The sequence below is a fragment of the Pelophylax lessonae genome, assembly GCF_965119305.1.
Source record: "Pelophylax lessonae genome assembly, chromosome: 4".
Lineage (NCBI taxonomy): Eukaryota > Metazoa > Chordata > Amphibia > Anura > Ranidae > Pelophylax > Pelophylax lessonae.
This window is the reverse complement of record NC_138771.1, coordinates 269,793,500-269,818,046: the sequence shown is the minus strand read 5'-3', so window position 1 is coordinate 269,818,046 and position 24,547 is coordinate 269,793,500. Positions and strand designations below refer to the sequence as shown.

The window sequence follows — 24,547 nt, the reverse complement described above, 5'->3', positions numbered from 1 at the left end:
TTTCTTGCCCAGTTTTGTTAAAAGAAAGTTCAAAGTTACAGTAAATCAAAAACAACAGGTTTCCCTCACAGGGGGCTTTAGCATTTCACTCTTGCAAAGAAAGAGACTTTTAGCCTCCTGGCTTATACATACAAAACTGTCGCTCTGGCCTTCCACTTCAGGCCCTCGTCTGTCTTACAGACTGTTTTCTTACCAGCACTGTCTGAATTGCTGGCAGGCCATTCCTGCTATGGCTCCCACCTCTCTCCTAGGTGGAGCTCTCCTGACTCCTGGGCAAAGACCTCCTGTCTTCCGAGCTGGAGCCCAGAACCATGGTCAGGTTACTACTAAAAGCACTGCACACACCTGTGTGCTTGCAGTTTACAAAACCTGGACCCAGAATAAGAGATTTCATCCACATACGAAACAATGAGAAAACTGAAAAGTCAGTTTTCTCTGCATTAAGCAAACCCCTTGGAGTCCCCTAACCTGCCTGATTGAGAATCCTAGATTATAACCTCTTTCTAAACCCTGGCAGAGCAACGTGCTGCCACAGTATTTGGGTCATTGATGGGATGTCTATAAATGAGTAGGGTAGGGAAATTGAGTGACTATTGGTACTAAAGGAGAGCATGTAGATTTAGGGCATAAAAGTTGCAACTCCTAGGTTAAACAATACTTTTTTTGTAAGATGGTTGGATATTTTGGCCTGTTTCCTTTCCTCAACTGAAACAGTGTTTTGTTATTTTCATTATTTTTTGTTGCAAATATTTACAGATTATTGCTTTGAAAAGTCTGATTTCATTATTCATTGATAAATATACTCTAAGAAAAAGCTGCAAGGATAATGTAATATGGAATATGCAGAGTACAATATTTTCTTCTGGAGGAATGTGGTCGTTGGTGCTGTATTCCTTCTGCATTGTAGGCTTTTGCATGCCCTGGTGTTGAAAAATACACCTCTCTTCTGAAGTAGCTGCTGAGAGTGGCAAAACTGTTCTAGTATATGCTGTCATATGAACTCTGAATATTCTTCAAATGTGACTTAGATTGAAGTGTCATTGGCACAGTCAAATAAAACTGGATCCACTTTGACTAAACAATGTTTGTGGAGCTAGAGAGAAATGTTTGCAATTATTATTGACTACAACTGATGACTGGCCTATTTTTGTATCACACTCTTCTGTTGGAAAATACATTTATGCAATGGATGAAATTTTTATCAGTTTCCAACTCAGCATAAGGTGCTGCACTTGTGAGGATATACTGTAAGTGCGCACTGTGTGTCTATATCTATTTGCATTACTAACTGGCGATTTCTACTCCAACTGATATTCACAGGCAAATTTCAGCATTTCATATCTTGTTCATTTATTCTATGCCATGGGCAGACTCCCTTCTAAGGGAGAGTGGCTGCCATATGTGATTGTACCTTAAATTTACAGGAAAAACGTAGAACCTTGTGTAGCTGGTGCCCCGCATCTCCTGCGACCGTGCCAAGCTGACCGAGGGACTGTCAGCTCCTGAGGGGGAAATTCCCCCTCTCCCTAAACTTCTCTCACTGTGCATTGAGTGAGAGGTATATTCACAGACACTCAGTACCCATCCCCTGTTTCTCTATTAAAAGAAGGAGCTGGCCAATTCAGGGAGGACAGCAGAACTGCAAGGAACTCTGGGACGTGTAGTTTCCAGCACAGGTGGCCCCATTCTAATGCCTTGGGCAGAGACTACAAGTTCCAGCCAGCTCTAGGAGGAAAGAGAGAGGACTCCATCTTGTCTGCCTGGGAGAAGGGCAGACCACGACAAGGTGTCAAAAGAGAAAGACGTGTCCAGAGAGGCTGCTGTTATCCTTGGGGCATTCACTGTTCCAGCCCAGATGGACCTACTGTTCAGGGTCACATTGGAGACCTTCCACGACTGTTGCCACAGAGAGGGAGACAGCGTGACAGGTGTAAGTCCAGACTGTTTGTTCCTTCAAACTGATCGAGTGTGTCCAGCATCTGCTGACCAGATTGGAGGCTCTACAACGCTCCTGTGTGTGTGTCACAACCATCTCCAGGATTTGGTGAGCAGGCTCATGCCCAAATCATCTCTAAACTATTGAATCAAATAATTTATGAACACTGCTAGCAGACATCACAATCCGGATTGCCAAGAGGACCTGTTATCTGGTCACACTAAACCTCCCTTTGCTGATTACTGACTTAACCCCCCTTTTCTGTTATACTTTGAAGATTATTAACAAACTAAAGCACTTTTCACTGGATCAATAGATTACATATGAATGGGTAAATTAGAATAGATGTCTTGCTGTAACTACCAACAAACAGTCGATTACAAATGCAGCATTGGAGGGAATAGTACTGGTTCTTTTTATTTTTATTATAAGTGTGCAGTGACTATTTGTGAACTATTGATAATTAGGGGTTGATTTACTAAAGGCAAAAAGACTGTAAACTTTTGCAAGTGCAGTTGCTCCAGAGCTTAGTTAAGGAACTAAAGCTTTACTTTACAAAGAATACCCAATCACAGGCAAGGGAATTAAAAAAAAACAATTTTTTTTCTTGCACATGCATAGATGATGGAAGTCAGCAGAGCTCTCTCTCATTTACTAAGCTCTGAAGCAACTCCACTTGCAGAATGCAACTGCATTTGCAAAAGTGCACTGTCTATGAGTAAATCTATTAGTGAATAGTCCATATTAAATCAACCCTTCAGCATCAACAAACCTTTTTGCAATTAGTGGATTCCATTTATTGGGTGTATTTGTTGTATATGGGTTGTTGAAAAACTCTGCAGCACTAAATGTATTCAATTTATACTGTATATGTACATCCCAGTAGGGGAAGGATATATACCTGTAATATAATATTTCCGCCTTGGATTTTTGGATGACTTATGCATCTGTCTTAAGTAGTGATGGGAAAAGCTGTTCAGATTCAATTTGCGGAATCGTTTGCCAAACACGACCATAAATCAGCAAATTGCGAACTTTATCGCAAATGTCACTAATAAAGGCAAATTCTGAAAATCAATTCTCTCCACTTACAAGGCTAATATGCACAAGAGTATAAAACAAAGGGCATGGGGAGCTGGGCAGTCAGCGGAGAGCAGCTCTTTTAATTAGGCATAAAGTGAAAAATTTGAAAAGCACAATTCCTTATGCTTAGGGGTTGCCTTAAAACTGCCTGTGAAGTGGAGGGTGTACTAAAGCGAAAGTGACAATTAGAGGAGCTTCAACCTCCCCCTCTTGAACATGGAAGAATCGTGTTCATGATAGGAACGTTTTGACCACTGGCCACTAAACACGGCAAAATTGTGGTCAAATCACAGCACAATTTTGCAGCATTTTGCATTTTTCTGAGGCCAGTGGTCAACGTAGGCTATGTGTACATGAAGCCTAAAAAAGGGAAAAGATACTTATTTGCCACTAAATTACACTTCCTGGTTGGCTTCAATCTGTTTATAAACAAAGCCATTTTCAAGGCTAATAGGCAAGGCATTGCCAAATAAATGGTTAGCGTTTACCTCCCTTAGGGGACATCATTTTTTTCCGGAAAATATCATTTAGCGTTGACTAGCTCTCTTAATAAAGCTTAAAGTGCAACAGTGAAAATACACAATAACTTTAAGTAACATGCTTGGGGGATGCCTTAAACCTGCATGTACAGTGGTGTACATGTTTGATGTACTAAAAAAGAATTAAAGTGATATTTACAAAGAAAAAAATACAGTTTAAATTGCCATTAAATGACATTTTCAAGCCACTGCATTCTGTTTGTAAACAACGTTTTTGGGAATCCCTTCAACATCCCTGCAAGAGCCATATCCTAGATAAGTGAAAGTGTGTGAGCCTGGGCTGCCGTGGGTCTTACAAATTATAAAAATGTGTATTGAAATATGTATCAATAAATATCCCAAAAAATTGCCAAAAATAATATTCAAAATAATAATCAGTGTACTACTACATATATAAAGTGCTACGTGCAATACGTGCCAACATATACGTGATTAATCAATAAATAAAAAAATATATATCACAATACATATACCACAATGCATATATCAAAAAATATAAATTAATGAATGTTCTTCAATTCATTGTGCATAATTCATAAAGTGGCTGTGTAGAAAGTGCTTCAGTGCTCCGTATCAGTCATCACTGTATCACTCAAAGTGCTGGTGCTCCTCCTAAGTGTACCCACCCACCGAAACATTGCATATATACGCCTTATACACAGATGTAATATTCTTTGAGCTCCAATGATGCAGATCCACTGCTGTTCAGATGTCTCTTCAAGGTTGCTGGAAGAGTGTAGCTGGCTGTATTCCCCTCATCAGAAAAAGAAAACAGTGCCCGCCATGGTGAAATAAGTATGATTAATGTATTAAGCAAGTAAAATTGTTACACTTACAAACAGGTTTAAAACCAAGGCTGTACGGTCCGGTTGATGCAGCTCCTGCAGCGTGCGTTCCATCGACTGGAAATACGATAGCAGGATATAACATCACACGCTCTCTGCCTTGCTACACGCAGTGTTTCGCCCTCCCTCTGGGCATTGTCAATAGCGGGAGAGGACATTCTGTCATCCCCCCCAAGCCCCGGGAGGTGGAGAGGCTGGGGACAGGGAAGCGGCGGCATGGGGGGAGGGGGGTCAGTCACATTTTAGGTTAATAACTGGTCAGCAGATTGTAATCCGCTGGAGCAGAGTCTGTTGGACAATTCTGTTATAAGTTCATGGTCATTAAGGTAACCATAAGCTTATAGCAGGGGGAGAAATTAGGTCTGTAGGTCCGTATGCCATACGGAACTGGCAGTAAAAGGGTTAAATCTGCCCCAGCTTTATTCCAATAAGTCCACACCACCTCCACTGGGCCAAGGATGTGGGGAAAAAGGTACTCATCTCAAAAAACATGGGGACAAGGTGCTTTGCAATGGGGGCCCCATGGCAGGGCACACCTCCATGTTGTAGGCATGTGGCCTGGTATTGGATTGGCAAGTTCGCTGCCCCTCTTTTCCTGGCTAGCTAGATTGCATGCGTGGATGAGGATACGGCATAGATTTTGGTGGAGACCCCATATCATTCATATTTGTTTTTTTTTTTTTTGTTTTTGCATGAGGCACCCTTGTTAAAGATAAGGGTCTGATATGGATTTTTAGGGGGAATCCCATGCTGTGTTTTTTTTTTGTGGAATCCCCCTACAGTCCATACTAGAACCTTATCAGGTGGTAATGGCTGATGCGGCTCGGGAGCTGCTCCGCCGCTACCCCAGCGTGCGGGAGGGGACGCCCCCCTCCTGCCACCTTCTGCAGCTCTGCCCGGGTCTCCCGTCCCACCAAAAGACCTGAGCCAGATTCGGCTTTCTCGTTCGGGTTACTCGGGTTACTCGGTGGCTAAAGGTGTCGAATTTAAAAAAGTGTCAGTATTCAATAATGCAGATTTTGGCATTTTGAATACATTGAAGTGCAGTGAAGGGGTCTGTCCATGAAGAGTACCTGTCTGCCTATTTCTGTCACAAGGGATGTTTATATTGCTTGGGTGTCCCCATTGCAAGCTGCTTGCTCTGGGGGCACCCGACAGTAGGGAGGGGCCAAGAGCACCGGCGAGGGACTTGAGAAGAGGAGGATGCGGGCTGCTCTTTGCAAAACCAACTGCACAGAACAGGTGAGTATGACGTGTTTGTTATTTATTTATTTATTTATTTATTTATTTATTTTTTAAAGACAGCCTTTAATATCACTTAAAGTGGTTTTGATGTTTTTCAAAACATCAATGTGTGTCAAAAACACTAAAGTGATTTGTATTGTTGTATTGCAGCTTTTTATTTATGGAAGATATACATATTTGTTAAATTGGGAATGTTTATTGTATTTTCCTATTTTTTCTATAGTAGTAGCATAAAGTGGATTCAAGGTTTTTCAGATCAAACATATTTTATAGCTGGAGTTTCTAAAAGCGACTGAAGTTCTGTAGTTTTACCTTCAATAATGTTGTTTGATGTGTCTGATCAAATAAATTACATGCCAAAATAATTATTATTCTGAGATCACCATTTTTGGCTTAAAAAAAAAAAAACAAATGAAGACCACAGGGCTTATTCAATAGAGCAGTACAAAAGGTAGCAGTACACAGCCGACAATCAGTATTCAGGTTACTGTACAAATAAAAACAATCTTGCTGCCGCTAGGGAGTCTGGTTTAGAGGGCTGCATTGGGTTTGGGCTCCCACAAGAGCGGTCGGTTTTACCTTTACTGCGGGCGGGAGTGGGCGGTCAGAAAATTTTGCGGGAGACCCGCGGGCGACAGTGTAGTAGAAATGAAGTCAACACAAGAAGTTGAGAAGAAAATTAAAGTGGCTGTTTACTTGACAAAATCAAAGCAAGGCAAGTCAGACATCTGGAAACAATTCTCAATTGTCACTGAAAAAAATGGGAAAGAGTTAAACTTCGTAAGTTGCGATAAATGTACAAAATTGTTCGTTTACAACAAACATAAATCTGGCACCTCTGCCCTGAGGCGACATACCTGAACAGTTCTCTGTGGTCAAAGCAAGCTCTCGTTCCCCCATAAAACATTTCCTGCTTACGTTAAGAAAGAAGCTACAGAAAAATGTCTCGCACTTTGCTGCAAAGATATTAGACCGTATAACTTCGTTACCGGGAAAGGCTTTGTTGACATAGTTCAACAAAGTGTTAAGGTAGCCGCTAAATATGGTACATTTGATGTGAAAGATGCTCTGCCACATCCAACCACTGTGGCTAGACATATTGAGGGAAAAGCACAGGCCCTGCAGTCATCTGTGGCAATGGAGATAAAGCCCATCATTGAGACGTATGGGTGTGCCATTACAACGGATATATGGACTGAGGATTACCATAAAACTTCATTCATATCCAGCACCATTCACTACACAAACAATGATTTTGTTCTCGTTTCCAGAGTATTGTTTGCGGCTCCATTCGAAAACTGCATGTCAAAAACAGGAGAGAACATTAGAAACTTGCTGTGCATTTGGAATAGACACGTTACTGCTTGTTGGCCGTGTTGTGTTTGTGATTGATCACGGAGCCAACATAGTTGCTGCTCTGCGTAGGTACACCAGGCTGAACTGCAATATGCATATCCTGAACGTCATCCTGTCCAGCGCATTTGCCCCAGACGTGTTGGCCAAGACACCCGAGCTGTCTGAACTGTTGACCAGTGCAAAAAAAATGGTAAAATATTTCAAACATTCTGGACTGCAGACCAGCTTGAAGACATCCCTCGAGACCAGGTGGAATTCAAATCACGAGATGCTAGATTCAATAATGCAACAGTATGGGGAGATCTCAACATTATTCATGGCCAATAACCAGTATGACAAAATTGCACAGATAGTTTAAAACAGTTTGAAAACAGTCGTTGTGTTTCTCAAGTTATTTAAAGAGGCTACTAACGACCTCGAGTCTGAAAACTCCTCTCCAAGTGCATCACTTGCGCTGCCGTGGTCCGTCAGACTCCTTGAACACTGCCAAGCAGCATCCCTCGAGCCTGTGCTCTCCGAAGTTGCCAGTGTGTGCGTGCCTCAGGTCTGGAAGAACTGATGGGCACTAGTGACACATCAGCAAATCCCCTCCACATGATCTACAGAATTGCAATGTTCCTGACTCCCAAAATGCGATTGCTATGGATGTTGTGCCCAGATGCAAGAGATAAACTGATCAGAGGTGTGTAATATGAATGAATAGTTAAAATAGATTATATTGTATTGAATATTATGCTATTTAATTTTAATTTAACAAATTAATTTTAATAGCCTACGAATGAATGCCTTTTTTTACAATCTAATTCAAAGGTGCAAAACAAATTATCCAAAAGATGAAGTTTGACCAGGTCCCCCTGGCTACAGCACAGGATGAACCACCACCAGCCAAAAAAGCAAAGCTACGCTGATCGATTCACAGACTGGGATGACGTGTCGTGCATTTCAGCACCAAAGCCCATCGACGCTGAAATAGCAGAATATCCGCGAACTTGTGGACAAACCAGATCCAGACAATGTGCTTCAGTGGTGGAAGTTCAACAAAGAGCGCTTTCCTGTCCTCTCAAAATCTACGCGTTTTATTTTGAGCAGTCCCGCATCTAGTGCGCCGTCAGAGAGGGCATTCAGTGTGTGTGGGCGGATCTTGGAAGAAAGACGCACCAGTCTGGGACCGCAGTCAGTCAGCAATATACTTTTCCTTCATAGTAATATGGAGTAAGTAAAGCAAGGCCCAGTTAAATGCAGGCTATAGAGTAGTGTTGCGCCAGTCATGTGCACACATAGTGTAATAAAACAGACATAAAAGGGGCTTCGACGTCAAGCATATAGGGGACAGAGCCTGTGTGCTGGAAGCTGTCTCTTCCTAGATACCGTTTATGCTGACTGCTATGCGCTTTGGAAGCGCCACCTTTGTGAGTACCATTCCTTTTACTCAATAAAGCGGTTTACTGCAACCATACAGAGAGCACTAGATCTCTTCCTTTGTTCCTCTTTTATGTCTATCGGTGAGAATCCCTCTGGAGGTGATAGGCTATCCATAGCCTTTACTATCTGAAGGTCCCTGTGTATATACAACGCTGTGATCGACCCAGCAGTGGGTCTATAGTGGAGGTGAGAGACCAATTCACCTGGTGGTGGGATTGCACTAATCACGAAAGCACTAATTACGTTTTGCACAAGATTCTTTTGGACACGTGGATTCACCGTTTATTTGATTGATTGTATGGACATTGGAACATGTATGGACATTGATTTTGAGTTTTATTACACTATGTGTGCACATGACTGGCGCAACACTACTTTGCGGTTTATTTAGTTTACATTGTGTGGATTAGACAGTTTTAGTGTGTGCAGCCGGTCTTTATATCATTTGTTTATTGCACCATTCACTATTTTTTGCGCTGATAGTTTTTTGTTATATAAATGCAGGCTATAGGCCTACTGCATACACATGCACCAAACGATTAACTAGGAAATAACTTTACCATTAAATAAATAAACACAGAGAACTTTGAAAATAGGCTAGATACTAGGTGCCGCTAGTTGCGGTTTTGTTTTGACGGTTAATGTTTTATAACGCTAATAAAAATAATACCCAATGTTTTTGTCATGTGTGGTGCTTTGGTTTAGTATTGGTTACTTCATCTTATTTAAATGCAATCATGGTTAAAGTCTGTTATTCTGGATGTTAACTTGAACGAATATTTAGTCTGAGTATTTGTGTGCATTTTTCACAAGCTCTGAGAGAGCGGGTGGGAGTGGACACAAACATTGCGGGTGCGGGCGGGAGTGAACACAAACATTGCGGGTGCGGGCGGGAGTGAACACAAACATTGCGGGTGCGAGAAGGAGTGGAACACATAGTTTGCGAGTGCAGGCAGTCCTGGTTGCACATTAAGTGGGAGCGGGCGGGTGCGGGTTTAAGAAAACAGTCCCGCGCAGGACTCTAGGTCTGGTTTACCTACGTTCTAATGTAGGCTTGACTCTCCAAAATATAATAATCCAAAAATACTAGCAGCATAAGGAACATCCTTGAAAATCTTTGTCAACGCTGTGTTAACAGTCGTTTCAGATCATATTGACCTATACTATCAATGAAAAAGTAATTTGGTAGTAGGATGTGCGTGCTTTCTCATTGAAATATATTCATCATTATATAGCTTGCTGATTGTTTACGTAACCCTATGTATATTACAACACAATTAATGTAATCGTTTTTTCTGGTCTAAATTTCAAAACAAAACAATTGAAAGAAAAAGTAATTTGGACGGGTTGAAAAATATCCTGATATTCCAGCCATCGTAGACCAGATCAGGCCATGTATGTTTGTAGCACCCTGGCACCCAACACACGGCCTGCTGTTGGACACAGTATAGAGGGCAGAATGGCAGCAGGGTGCTGGAATGCTCTCTGTGTTCCAGCACCATCATTGAAGGAGAGAGATGGTACTCTAGGCAGAGTAATCTCCATCCACAGTATTAATAATAATAATAATAAAAGAAAAATAAACTTTATTTTATATAGCACCTTTAAAGGTAGCTTTTCAAAGCGCTTTACAAAGACAAGGGAAACAAAAACACAAGAAATACACAGGGTAAAAGAGAGGAAAAAAGGGACAATTATGTGAAAGTTTGTCTAAAAAAAAAGTTTTTAGATATTATTTGAATGTGTTTTGAGAAAATTAGTCCCTGATGCTCTTTGGACGTGAATTACAGCGTTTTGGGGCATAGTAGGAGAAGGCTCTGTTACCCATCGAGTGTAGGTAAGTAGGGGGACACACACAAACAGAAGACCAGAATTGGAGGAGTAGAAATTACGAGGGAGGAGTAAGATATTAAAAGTTTAGACAGATAATAGGGTGCCAAGACAAAGACATGAAGAGCCATATAGGTGAGCAAAAAGATCTTAAAGTATATGCGAAACCTGACAGGTAGCCAGTGGAAGATCTCCATGATAGGTGTAATATGATTACCTGTACCAGATCTAGTCAGGATTCTGGCTGCAGAATTTTGTACATATTGTAGTTGATTAATTGTGGATTTAGGCACACCAGTGAGTAGAGCATTACAGAAGTCAAGTCGGGAGAACACAAATGTATGGTTCAGCTACAGTGTATGATAGCATAGGACACAGCCGAGCAATGTTTCTCAAGTGGAAAAGGATGTTCTTACAACATTTGTACCCCTAGATTTTTCAATTTAGACTGAAGCTCAAGCACAGTGCCATTTATATCAGGACTGGCCTTATATAATTGATGGGGGGTTCCAGTAAGCATGGCTTTAGTCTTGTAACAGTTTAAGTGAAGGAAATTGGGCGCCATCCATGTTTTTTATATCACAAATACAATTAGATAGGAGAGAAGCAGCCAATGTAAAATCTGGTTTAGTGTGGATGTAACGGGGTGTCATCAGCATAGAAATGATAACTGAGCTCACACGATCTAAAAAAGTTGGCCAAGTGGAAACATTTAAATGCTAAAAAGTAAAGGACCCAGGATGGAGCCCTGAAGAAACACTAAACTTGACTGGACCAACTTCAGACCAGAATCTAAAGTGACAGCGATCACAAGAAACAAAGTGACAGTGATCAATAAGATAAGACTTAAACCATTTCAGAGCCAATTCTGAGACTCCAAATATAGGTTCAAGGTGAGAAAGTAAAAGATTGTGGTCAACAGTATCAAAGGCAGAAATAAGATCTAGTAGAATAAGAATATTTAGTAAGCACAATCAGAACCTAGCAAAAAGTCGTTTGTGACTTTGACCTAGGCAGTTTCTCTGCTGTGCAGTTGCCGAAAAACAGATTCAATTTAATTCAGTTCAAATAGGTCATTTAAAGCAAGGTGGTTATGTAACTAAGATATCACAGCCCACTTGAGGATATTGACAAGGAAGGGTAAGTTAGATATGGGGTGAAAGATTAAATTGTCCAGAACCATGTTCTGTTTTTTTGGTACTGGGGTGATATTGGCAGTTTTTAGGATCATTGGTACAATACCGGAGCTAAGGGAGTAATTTATTATATTGAGAATAATGGGGCATAGAGAACTAAAACAAGATTTAAATAAATGGGTGGTAATAAGATCAAGTTTGCAGGTGGAAGATTTCATATTAGAGACCAATTTAATCAGAGATGCAGAGTGAAGTTGAGAGAAGTGGGAGAGAGAAGAACCGGTAAAACTGGGTGGATCAGAAAGTGATGTGGAAGAACTGTGTGCGGTGGTAAGAATGTAATGCCTTATTTTGTTAATTTTCAAGGATAAAAATCTAAGAATGTGTTACAGAGCTGTGTTGAGGCTGGTGTCATGCTTACCCCTAACACATGTGGTCAGACACTATCGCTAGCTTCTGTGTTCTTCACCTTTAGCAGCCCCCTTTCCCATAAGGCAAGCAGGCCTACCGGTACTTGGTTGCCCCAGGACTTATACACAATGCTATAGTGCCTGGCTACTATGCTGGGGCAGGAATGAACTGAGCAAAGAAAACAGGTACTTCCAGTTGGCAGACAGACAGAGCGGTTTAGTGACAGTCCAGGTAAAATGCAGATGAGGTTCAGAATAGTTAGGAGCATATCTAAGTCAAAAGGGAGGCAGAGTTTAGAAAGTAGTTGATATCTGATCCAAGGTCATCAGTGAGAGAATCCAATCTAGCAGAGCAGGGTAGACAAACAGGGAGTATGGAACATGTCTTACAAATGCAATATCACAAGCATGAGACTGCAGGCTTGGCTGGCCTAAATCAGGTTTGGTCTCCATCCAGAGACTGGCCACATTAATCACCTTGCAAGTGGATAGACAGACAAGGAGAATGTCATAGCTAAAACCAGCAGGTATGATGGAGCAGGAGCCCACACGCTCCTGACAGCTGGTAATGTGTGGCGACAACAAGGTTTTATTAATCTATCAATGGTGTAGAAGAATTGTCCAGGGGTGCTAAGATTTTTTTCAATGGCATCGGAGAAATAGTTAAATCTAACAGTCTCAATTTGACCCTTATAGTCACACAAATGTTCCTTCCAAACCTGATAATAAACAGCGAGACTGCCTTCATTGATCATGAGTGGTCATTATATCAAAGAGCCAGAAGGTAAAATGAGACACTTTTGAGTTTTTGAATTTTTTAGTATGACATGATAACCTGTTCTCAATGATAACCGTCAACAGTAATATATTATACGTGTACAAACAAAGGGTTAAAAGACAGCATTAACGCAATAGATCAAGTTCCCTCACAATAACATATAATGCCTAAAGACTTATGGCCATGGCATCCACGCCAATTATAACTTGTATTGTGGTGGGAGTCATATTGGAGAATATGACAGACATGTACACACCGAGAAGATGGCACAGACTGGTAGGTGCATAACTACTACGAGGTAGGGGGTTAAACTAAAACCTCATATGGTGTAGGGCAACCATGCCCCAGGCCTCGAGGCAGGTGCACCGAATGATCAGAGCATAGCAGGTAGCTGTTTTCTTGATTTTAGGTAAAAAGTCGACACACTGGGTATTTAGGAAAAGGGAGAAAGGGGGAGAAGAAAAAAGGAAAGGGAAAGTGGAGAGCTTTGGCGGGGTCGACAGCTCAAGAAGTCAGATTCGCAAAGAGGAGTAATCTCAATTTAAGTGTAGATCAAATATTTATCTGAGAAAGAGAACAAATCCCAATATAGCCAACCTGTGTTATGTTCCTCCATCCTGTTCCTGAGGGCAGTGGTCAGGTGTTCCATCACACTTCAAGTTTTTAATAGGGCAAAGGTGTCAATGAAAGCACATGATTAAAGGCATCTATTTTGTCAAAAAAATGTCTCAAAAGATAGGGAGAAAATAACAGAATTTTCAAATTTGATCAATATAAGCCCAGTTGCAGGAATTTACAGATCGAGAAAGGAAGGTGTTAGAAACAGCTAATTTATCCCCACAACCCTGGCCCTGTGGTTGTAGGGGTCTGTGGGTTGGGGGCTTATCGAATCTGGAATCTTTACCAATAAGGGGGCCCCAGACATTTCTTTCCCTATACATTCACAAAAAAATGTAACCAATAACATTTTTTTTTTTTTTTAGAAAACCTTTAACTCTTCCATTGCCAGAACCGTTTTTGCTTTTTTTAGATATGTATAAAAAACATTTTAGGTCAGAAGATTACTTAAAACACCCAAAACATTATATATTGTCTAAAAAGAGAGACCCAGGAGAATAAAATGGTGGTAGTGCCATATTTTTATGGGACATGATATTAATGCAAGGGTTTGTCAAGTGTCAAATTTTATAAAAAAAAAAAAAAACTTAATACACTAAAGATCTGGATGTAAGCTGATGTGTTCTTGCAAGCTCCCACCACTAGCTATAGTGACAGCACTTATCCTGGGGGTCAGTATGCCTTTATCTTTCAATAGCTGGTTCCTCAAGTAGCAGTGAGCCTCGGGAGTCTATCTGCCATCTCCTCTCTCATGGGCTACATGACAAAAAGGAACAAGGAGAGCCAGAGCAGGCCAATCAGAGCTTTTCAAGATGGTGCCTGTGCCATGTCGCAATCGGTCCTGAGACATTGCCCATAAGCTAGAAAAGTTTGCCCTTGCACACACTGTGACTCAACCCAATCTACTAGGAGTTTATTACTCTTTGAGCACTATCAATTACTGATCATCTTACAAAGACTGTTTGGATGAACTTTTTACACTCTTCCAGTTGTTTTACACTAATTATCTGTTCAGAGGAATTTTTTCTCGTATGAATGCTTTTTTTGCTTTAATTTTTGAAGGTTATTTGTTATTGATAGCGCTGCACTGTTTTTGACATTTTTATGTTTTATATTGTTTCCTGCAATAGTGTGCTAGCGGCATTTTATGAGTTTTGTGAATTTTTGAGTTTAAACACAATTATTATTTGTATTTATATAGGTTAAAACTTCGTCACTTCCATTTGCGCAATGATGTCAGCGCGTATTTTAGGTTTGCTTGAATGTTCTGAAGGTAAACGACCTGCTGAGTTAATTGAAAAGTGGTTAATAGACACCTTGGGGCATGACGGGTATACTGCTATGTTTGCAGTGGAGAGGGAAATTAGGATTCCAAGCCACCCCCTCCGCCCAGGCAGCCCACCTAGATCAATTATTCTGAAGCTACTCCATTATTAAAAATAATGGAGCTAAATTAATTTGTGGATTTTTAAACAAGGAATATGCTCCTTGCAAGTTCCCTATGCCATGCTGTACCCGGCCAAATTTCATATCATGGATGGAGAAACCACTCAGTTCTTTGATTCTGGCACAGCGGGGAGTTCCTGGCTGGACAGGAATGAGCAGAGTAAATGCAAAAGCCATCCCTAAAGTTAATTTAAGTGCTCCTACTTACTACTCCCCTGACACCCACCTAACATCCTACAATGGCGGCTTTTGGGACGCATTGTGAGCTTTCAATAAGGGACATCGTTTCTGTTGGTACCATTTTGCTGTTTACTGGCTTCACCATGATGGAGCCCCCTGGTGTGTGTCCTGCATGGACTGTAATATGTTTTGTTGTGGCTTGTGTAACTATTGGAGTAGATGTACGGAATTCTGCTAGAAAGCTGTTGCTCACATAATACTTTGCCTTTACACGCCATCACATGTGCTCATGACTGCATGACATTGCTTCATTTTATTTGGAGTGTACTCTTGATCACGTGTGCTTTCTTCTGGCTGATATATGTTCCTCCACCTTATACTGATGATGTGTTGAAAAATCTTTCAAGGTTTTTGGCTCAGTATCAATCCACCCCAGTACTGGTAATGGACTTTTTTAATAATGTGATTAATTCTGCTTTGGAAAGGTCTGCACCCACAGGCCAGTCGGGAATGCAAACTGAATCCAGATTTGTGAAACAATTGACATTCATGCAACTCAAGCACTTACTCTACACTGTCACCTATTGATTTAGCTCCTGGGATCTACTTCTGTCCTTCCATGAATGGAGCCCACTACATATTGCCCCAGGGGCCTATCAGACCTTTCTTCTCTTTTGATGAACTTATAAGCCAGAGGGTAAAGTCAACCCTCTTTTGGTTAACCCTCATCTCACCCAGCAATGTCATAATGAAAAGGCTTACTGATTTTTTTCTTATTAATAGGGGGACTGCTTTACCTGTGATAATCTGGGACACATTGAAGGCGTTTCTAAGAGAGTCTCTGATAAATTCAGTCTCTAAGGTTAAAGGTTCCTCCAAACAAATTGGAAAGTGATATTATGCGGGAAGTGAGAGAGGTACAGGAGATATACATTGAGGACCCCTCGGAGACTAATCAGAGCAAGTGGCAGTAAGCTAAAAAAAACTGTACAGACATCTCTCCTTGAATAAAGCAGAACACAAAAGATTCTTCCTTGCACAGAAATATTTTAAAGAGGATGAACAGACAGGCCAATTGGGTTATGATTTCTCACACTCAACAAACATCCATTGGTACTAGTGCCATTAACAAGGCAGAGGTCCTCTTCTCTCCTCCCGGCTGATGTCTGCTGCTGCTTCCTCCTGTGTGCGCGTCAGCCAGGAATCTCGGCTATTCTGTTTGCTCCCCTCCTACCACCAGATGTCTTCAGCACACTGGCTCTTCTTTTTCCTCCTCTCCTCCCACGGACATCTGCGCCCCCCTCCCTCTTTAGTGCACGGAGCGGGCTGACGAGCACGCTGACGTCATCACAGCCGAACGTCTTCTTCTACCGGTACGGTAATCATTAGAGAAGAATAAAGCTGTTAAACAGGTACCGTTACCGTTATGTATGCACTGAACCACAGTACCAGAATTGATTATAAAAAAAACGGAGAATGTAAAGGGAAAAAAAACGGATTCCTGACTCCCGACATGATAAGGGGGGGTGGTGGTGGTGGTGGGGGGGGGGCCTGAGGGAAAGACAGGAAACAGAATTTTTAGATTTTAACACCTAAAAAATGGACTCCTGGCATGATAAGGGGGGGTGGTGATGGTGGTACATACCGTAAATAAATAAGCCCTACCCTGAAAATAAGCCCTAGTGTGTTTTTTGTGACAAAAATTAATACAAGACCCGGTCTTATTTTCAGAGAAACACGGTAATTGTTAGATAAAACTGCTCTTTTACACTTTTTGTTTTGCAATAAGTACAAAGGAGGCATATGAAATGAGCACATGCATAAACTGTTCTGTTTGTAAGGTAAATAGGCACTAATGTTATGAGCAGGTTCTACAATAGATGCAAAGATGAATATTCCTACTGTCAGTTGTAACCATTTGACTTGTATGGATTGACAGTCATTTATCTGCTAAATGTAAAATTGTTTGCTACATTCTTGAAGAACCAGTAATGCTGAATGTATTGGACTGCCTGTTTCGAACTTTACAATGGAAATGTTTAATAAAAACACATTGATTTAAAAAAAAAAGTTAATTTTAGAGCACAGAAACGCATTGCCTATTTTTGGTAAAATATAAAAGATTTGATTGTAAGAGTAAATTGATAACTATGGAATCTTTGGATAGGAGTATCTTCTATCCCCTTAGTGTTGGCTGCTACAGTGCTGACCGGGAGTGGAGGCTGGAGGGGTCCTGGCCCCCAGCCCCCCCCCGCTTCTTTTTCCCCCTACTTCTTTCTTCTCATTTGTTCTTGTCTCCTCCTTTCCTCATTTTTCCTGTGAATGTCTCTACATAACTTTAATGTGACACCAACTATCCACTATACAGGAGTTTTTACCTTTTTTGCTGGTAATGCTCTTTGCACCATAGAGGGCACTTAGTTCCCTATGATTGTAACTCACCCCCTCCCTTTTTTGGAGAGCCTGCTATTTATTTGTCAATTTCCTCTACATTTTGCATTGCTGTGGTTATCCTTTCATTATGCTCTAATACAGTGTTTCTCAACCTTTTTTCAGTCAAGGCACCCTTTGAAATTCTGCACAACCTTGAGGTACCCCGTAATTTTTTACATTTTAACAATGTAAAAAACGAAAAACCAGTCTTTTTTTCTTAACACAATAGCATCTACACTCGTAGGACAGCCAATGTTAGAGGTTATTTATTGCTCCAAAGCAAATACAACTTTGCATACTGGTACTGACTGGTATTTCAGCATTTCTCTTCTCCCTCAGTTTTCTCCATCAGCTCACATGACCCCAGTGCTGAGGAGAGGGGCAAATAAGGACATCTTAAGGCGCCCGATGTTCTCCTTATCCATCTACTGTATGATGTTATTGATGGTTAGCTGGCCCACCCAGTGCCCAAGGTTTTTAATGCTGCACAATAAAAATGTTCGACTTTGTGTAACAAAAATACAGGCTTGATCCATCCTCTGGCTTGTTGACAATTTGGGGCAATATTTAAGCATTTTGCCAAGGCACCCCTGAAGAACCCAGAAGACACCCTAGGGTGCCCTGGCACACTGGTTGAAAAAGGCTACTCTAATACATGTAATCTCAATTACGCATTGTCTTTGCCTTTGCTGCTTCTACTTATTTGTTGGTATTATACTTTGTCTGCGTTGCAGACTCTTACTTGCTTCTTCTTCTGGCAAATGATGATATGCCAGTTTTGGCTTTTATACCTTTTTTTTGTGAAACACTTTCAATAAAGATTATTAAAAATGAAAAATTGCGTGTGCCTGTCAAACAGCGACAAACTTCAGTTACCTAAAATCTTCCAAAGGCAACACTTTAACAGAGGTAACCGTGAATAATAGGCCTAGAATTATTGCGGTTACTCCAGCATGCATGGCATAGACTTTATTTTTTATCACATTGGGACAAAAAGTCCCCTATGTGATACTTTTTTTGTGACAGTTTCACTTTAATGGCATATTAGGGGTCTATTAGGTCCCTGATGTCTTATCTTCCCACCAATGAAGATAATAGAGCACAGATTGTTCATTAGTCAAAGCAGATGGAAAAAGTGACAGTTGGACACATAAGTGATTTCTTACAGTATGCTTCTGGGTTCTTATTAGAGAAGAAATGTCAATCAGGATGCCTGAAGCCTGATGACTTGCCGGAAAAAAAACACCGCCCACTGGTGCAGGTCTGTTCCTATTGCCTCACTCCCTCAGAATGACTAGAGGTCTAGAGGTTCAATGCTCATATGTACAAAGGGATGGGGTATCCTGGGTTATGTCACTGACCAAATATGGACATGACCATATTTGGTCAATTACATTAGAAGCAAATCTCTATAATGTATGGACAGTCATAGATAAATTATTCTTGTGTTTGAAGATGATCACAGACAGCTTTTCCAAGGCATCAGAGTGTATATTTGGAAAGGCAAATCAATGGATGTACAATAAAATTTAAAAAAAAAAGTAAAAATCATATGCATATACAGTATTAAAGGAGCTAGAATGTGTTACAACTACACCTAATTTTTAACCACCCCACCTGATATTTAACCTTTTTGTAATGAAATGGTTGGACGGTGTCCTCACTAGGACACACAAAGCCTCTGCTCCCAGTGTCATTTAGCAGTGGCTAAAATCATAGAGCCCATTGGAACTATTCTATGCCATGTAATCACTGTGATGGTCAAATAGAACTATCACCAATGTAAACAGTGTAGTACTGTTTACAGTAGTGATTCCTACCTTTCCTTCAATAGCTGAGGAAGGGGAGAAGGAAGGTACAATAGCTGAATCCATTAATTCAATAAATCCTCTTGTCAGTAGCAGGGGTAGGAGCAATCATAGGTGGGGTGGGGCTTGGGGGTAAAATGCAACTGACCACCAAGGATTTTTGTGAGGGGGAAAGAAGTTTAAAGGACGCATCACCACCAATGATGGGGAATTGTTTTTGGGGGGATTTAAAGGGCCAGCGACCACTAGTGATGGAGGGGTGGGGTTTTTAAAAATGCCACTGACCAGCAATGAATATGGTTCTGTTTTGGGGATGGAATAAAGCCCCATGGGCCACCAATAATTGTAGAATTGCTTTGGGGGGGGTTTAAAGTGTTGGAGTTATCTTTGACATCTATCCATTGCACGCAATGCAATTTCAGTGCAATGCATTTCATCCTCCAGGGAACTTTCTTCTATTAATAACAGTCGACTTGCACTTGGCTTCAGTGGGTGACTTTTGATAGGCTAAATGCATGTTAATTTATTTTTATTAACCATCTCAATATTACCATGTTTTTTCATTTCCAAAATATTGTGGCAAAAATTTTGATTGCCTTGGGGTGTCCACTTTTGAAAAATTGGTTATTTTTGGGGTGTTTGTACTGTCCCGGCATTTTTATTTGATATATTGTATACTAGAAATTAATGGAAAGTTTTTTTTCAAAAGTTTCAGTCTTTTGTATTTTACATAATAAAAAAAAATGAAATACTACCAACAGAAAGCATTATTTTTCACAGGAAAACGATATAAAATGATTTGGGTACAGTGTTGCATGATGAAGTAATTGTCAGTAAAACTACTACAGCACTAAAAACTGAAAAATGGCCTGAACAGCAAGGGGATGCCACATGCCATTCCTGAAGTGATTAAAGTTTGTAAACCAAATTGTTTCATGATTTGTATACCATTCTTGCTATATTGCATACTTCTGTACGTGCATTTATATTCTTACATTTTAGTTGTTCAGGTTGGTTTTCCATGCCTTGGCAATCAAGATGGAGTGGCAGCATTTGAAGTTAATATTATTGTTATGAATTCAGAAGGCAATGTGATTCTTCAGACCCCACAAAATGCCATCTTTTTCAAGACTTGCCAGCAAGGTAATGCCATTTTATGCAGTTGTAATATAAACTTGCATAGAAGCAGCTAACATAATAAATACACTGCATATTTACTATCTCTTTTATGACATTTTCATAATTCCATTCCATACCTTCTAGGTGAAACGTTTAAGTGTCAAGCACAAGTTTCAATTTGAATGAGTGCCTTCTATGTTTGTACACATTCCCACTATGATCCAAATAAGCTTTCTGTTAAAAGTTGAAGGTCTATCTATATTCCAATGGGGGAACTCAGTGAGTTGAATGACCCTCTGGTTTTAATATCCCTCAAGATCTCCACATACAATTCTTAGCATTGACGACCATGAGGTCACTTATTCTTCCCACTGTAGCAGCACATAAGTAAAGTTGTCCTTACTTGATTTCATATAAAATACATATACAGCAGGATACATGAAATTACCTTGAAATGACTGTAACAGGTGGGTTGATCTGGGAGCTCCTGCAAATTTAAAAGTAACCTGTCATGAAAGAAATATACAGACAACAACTACTGACATTTTTTCTTAGGGCCAGTTCACACCAGATACAGTCCAGTGTGATTTTTGTATGCATCAAAAATGCATTGAACAGTAGATTATATGGGTTCCAATGGCCTAGATCAAACCAGTGCGGTCAGTTCCAGTGCTTTACAGTGCAGAAAAAAAGAACATGATGCATTTTTTCTGCACAGAACTGTACTGGAATGCGACAAAATGCATCAAAAACACACTAGAATGCATCTAAATGCATCAAAAATGCATTACAGCAAACAAAAAACACAGGAAGCTTTGAGAAAAAAAGACGGGAAAAAAGCATCAAAAACACACCAAAACGCATCAAAAGCACATCAAAACCGTGCATGCAGCAATGCATTGGAACTGCATTTCTGTGGTGTGAACCAGGCCTAAAAATGCCAGTTTGGTCATCGTGATGCTTTGGTTTTAGTGCTCTAAGCGGATTCCCTGACCAAGATAAAATGAAGGTATAATAAATGTATACTTTTCATTGACTTTAATTTGCTGCATGCTTCTTACAGATTTTTAACATTAGAAGAATTGAAGTCAGGCAACTACTATTTTTGGAGGAGGCCAGCAGTGGCATCTCCATAAATCTTACATGACTGTTGTACTTTAAATAGTTATGAACTTGGAAAGAACAACATTCTCTATACAGATGTACTGAAAATATACTAGCTTCAGCACTAACTGCAAGAATATAGGGAACGCTATATTTGCCTTTATATACTGCTTGTAACTAGTGTATTCTCAGTACAATATGGTGATAAATTAATTATTGGCACTTTGTGACTGCAGCATGGCTGTCTAAATAATACTCAGCAGGGAGGTCTGTAAAGGTGGTAGGAAGAAATGGACTTGCTCCCTACCAACCAACTGTTGTTGTTTTTTTTTATTTATACTGGACAAAGTCAGCTGAAATGTGGCTGATTGTTGGGTAATATCTCTACTTTTTGTGTTCTCCATTTAAATAGAAGACCATTCATTTTAGAACCTAGAATGCTGGAAACTATCCTGTACATACCATCACCACCATATGATTTCCTTTGCTGTGGCATTCACAATTCAGATATTCAGGTGTAGCGCTATACAGACGATTCCTTTAGATTTAATAGAGATTATTTGACCCAGATACTTGATTGTGGGGTTCTACATGTAATTCTGCTCATATTTAGGCAAAACTATTTTAATTCTCCATTCTATGGACCATTTACTCATTCTGATTTTCTCATTTCACACCTAATTTGACATTTTTTTTATTATGTGCTCCCAGCTGCACATAACTTCCCCCTTTTGTTTCCTCCCTTCACACTGTTAGAGAACAGTGTGATGTGGAAGACCCCCAAAGACAGACAACAGTATGAGAGAGGGATGCCATTACTTTGGGGATTCTCCTGCTTAAAAAACACCTACTAAGTTCTGTTTGTGTTCGCATGACAGAAGACCTACATATTAGTCCTTGATCTGTGGGAATGGGATGCCATCTTGTATACCTTGTGTGACAGTATGGTATTGTTGCTCGAATGAGATGTCATAAAAAAGGAATAGATAGGATTTAAATGATGACAAAATGTCCACAGATATTCACTGGCAGTGAATCAACCCACAAACTCCAAATCTCTTCCCACATCTCTGAACTGCTACCTACAGCTTAAGCTTATAACAAAGCATGTGTGCTTGGACTTATGTTGAACCATCAACTTGACATTGCAACACTGTCTTTTTTCCAGCTAAGTGCCCAGGAGGATGTAGAAATGGAGGTTACTGTAATGAGAGACATGTCTGTGAATGTCCAGATGGGTTTTATGGTCCACACTGTGAGAAAGGTAAAACCATGTTTTCTTTGGTCAAATCTTGAAAGTGAAAACCGTGTTTTCTTTGGTCACACCATAAAAATGAACTATTAAATCAAGCTATTAAATTTAAAAATAACATCATTTTAATTAATACCTCTAGTGTGAAAGCTGTGCCCAAAGAAAGTAATGTGAAGGGCCAAGTAGTAGTCCACAATATGACCTTCAGGATTTCTGCAGCTTATCTTTTGCCCAGACTATTGCTATACCTCATTTGCACTGTGTCTCTGTATGGATGTGACAATCTTAATAGAGGTACAAGAGCAACAGGGCTTTGCTTCCCTATGTCAGAGCAGCCATCCTCATGATTGGTGATCTGATGACTTGTGTAGTAATGATCAATAAGCAGCAGGAAAAGTAGAGAATGCCTATACCTACCCATTGAATGAAACAGGGAAATGCTCCTATATAGGTTCCCAGACAAAGCTTTCTCTCCAGTAAATCCTCAGAAGAACAATAAGCAGAAAAGTAATGATATTACCAATTGTCAGTCCCATTAGAAAATCCTCACTTTTTAGTATAGGTTCACTTGAATTATTCTAAGCTGAAGTCATGAAAGGGGAGCAGAGAAGTTGCCACTGTAAATTGAGTAGGACTATGTGTAGGCATGGTTTTTCTTTTTTCAGAACCTACATTTCTTTATGGTGAATTTTACACTTTGTAGAATTAGGGTATTATTGATTATAAATTATTTAGAATAGAGCAACAACTGTTAAACTTTATCAACTATTTTAGTTTAACCTACTTCAGTTTGTGCATACAATGTTCACTATGTTTCAGTGTTTCCTGGGTATCTTAGGTTTTTTTTTTTTTACCACCCAGTAGTTCCTGGTTTTAAGTTTGACATTTTTAGCTGAATTTATTTAATTCTATGTGGTTTGGACATGTTTTGGGAAATAAGTACAGTCTGAAAGTTTCACGCCTGTTTTGTATTTAGCATTTGCTAACAATAAGGCAAGCTAAGTATGTGCTAGCCCTAAAGCATTCTTTTTATAGTACTGCCAGTGTGTTTAGAGAATGAGCCTGTGCTTCCATGTGGTCTGACCAATGAGATTTATCAGTGGCCATACAATATGAGGCTGCTTAGCAAGGAAAACAAGAAGTTATGAGTATCCTTCCATAAATTATTTTCTACTTTCCCTGTAACTGTAGGACATAGTAATCCAATACGGATGTGTATACAGTTAATTCTTCATAACGTCTAGTGAAGAGACTGGCTGGAATAAATTAAAAGGTGGCCCAGATGGCATACAATAAACAGGGACATTAGTATGAATGGACCATTGCATACTGATACCTGAAGTTTCTTGCAGGCCTACTAAAAATCAGGGAAAGAAAGTATGACCAATATAATACCACACATACACTATATTACCAAAAGTATTGGGACACCTGCCTTTACACGCGCATGAACTTTAATGCCATCCCAGTCTTAGTCCGTAGAGTTAAATATTGAATTGGCCCACCCGTTACAGCTTTAACAGCTTCAACTTTTCTGAGAAAGCTGTTGTTCGAATTAGACTTCTCAGCTGTCAGGATACTTCAGGAAAGTTGTTTATTTTCTTAAAGTAAAGCAAAAAATACAAAACAGAACAAAACAGAAAGGTTTCACGCATCAAAAGGAGAGAGGGTCTACATCTCTTCAGAGTGTAGGATGTTCTTTTCTCATCTTTGCTTGATCTGTAGATATAGTTGTCTTTTATACTATATGTAAAGACTATGTCAGCAAAAAGTGTGTCCCAAGAAGGTAGTAATTCTACATATAAAAGACATATTGAAGTAACGTTCAAAACAAACATATTGCATTAGAACATTCATATGTATTTCAGAGACTTATATAATTTAAAATATTAAACTCTAAATCTCTAACAATTACCCCTCAATGCATTATAATCAACTAATAAAAGTGCATTCATCTTAAATTAGAAATGTCTCTGATCATCCTTTTTTTTTTTTTACAATACAAAA

General features: G+C 39.9%; 1 protein-coding gene across 1 annotated transcript in view; it reads left to right on the top strand.

Annotated features, from left to right (window-relative positions):
- WIF1 (WNT inhibitory factor 1) overlaps window positions 1–24,547 on the top strand; it is a 165,663-nt gene that overhangs the window by 74,372 nt on the left and 66,744 nt on the right. The window contains exons 4-5 of the mRNA XM_082252868.1: window positions 20,068–20,208; window positions 22,457–22,552. Coding sequence (XP_082108994.1) covers window positions 20,068–20,208; window positions 22,457–22,552 — 237 coding nt within the window. The remainder of the gene's footprint in view (window positions 1–20,067; window positions 20,209–22,456; window positions 22,553–24,547) is intronic.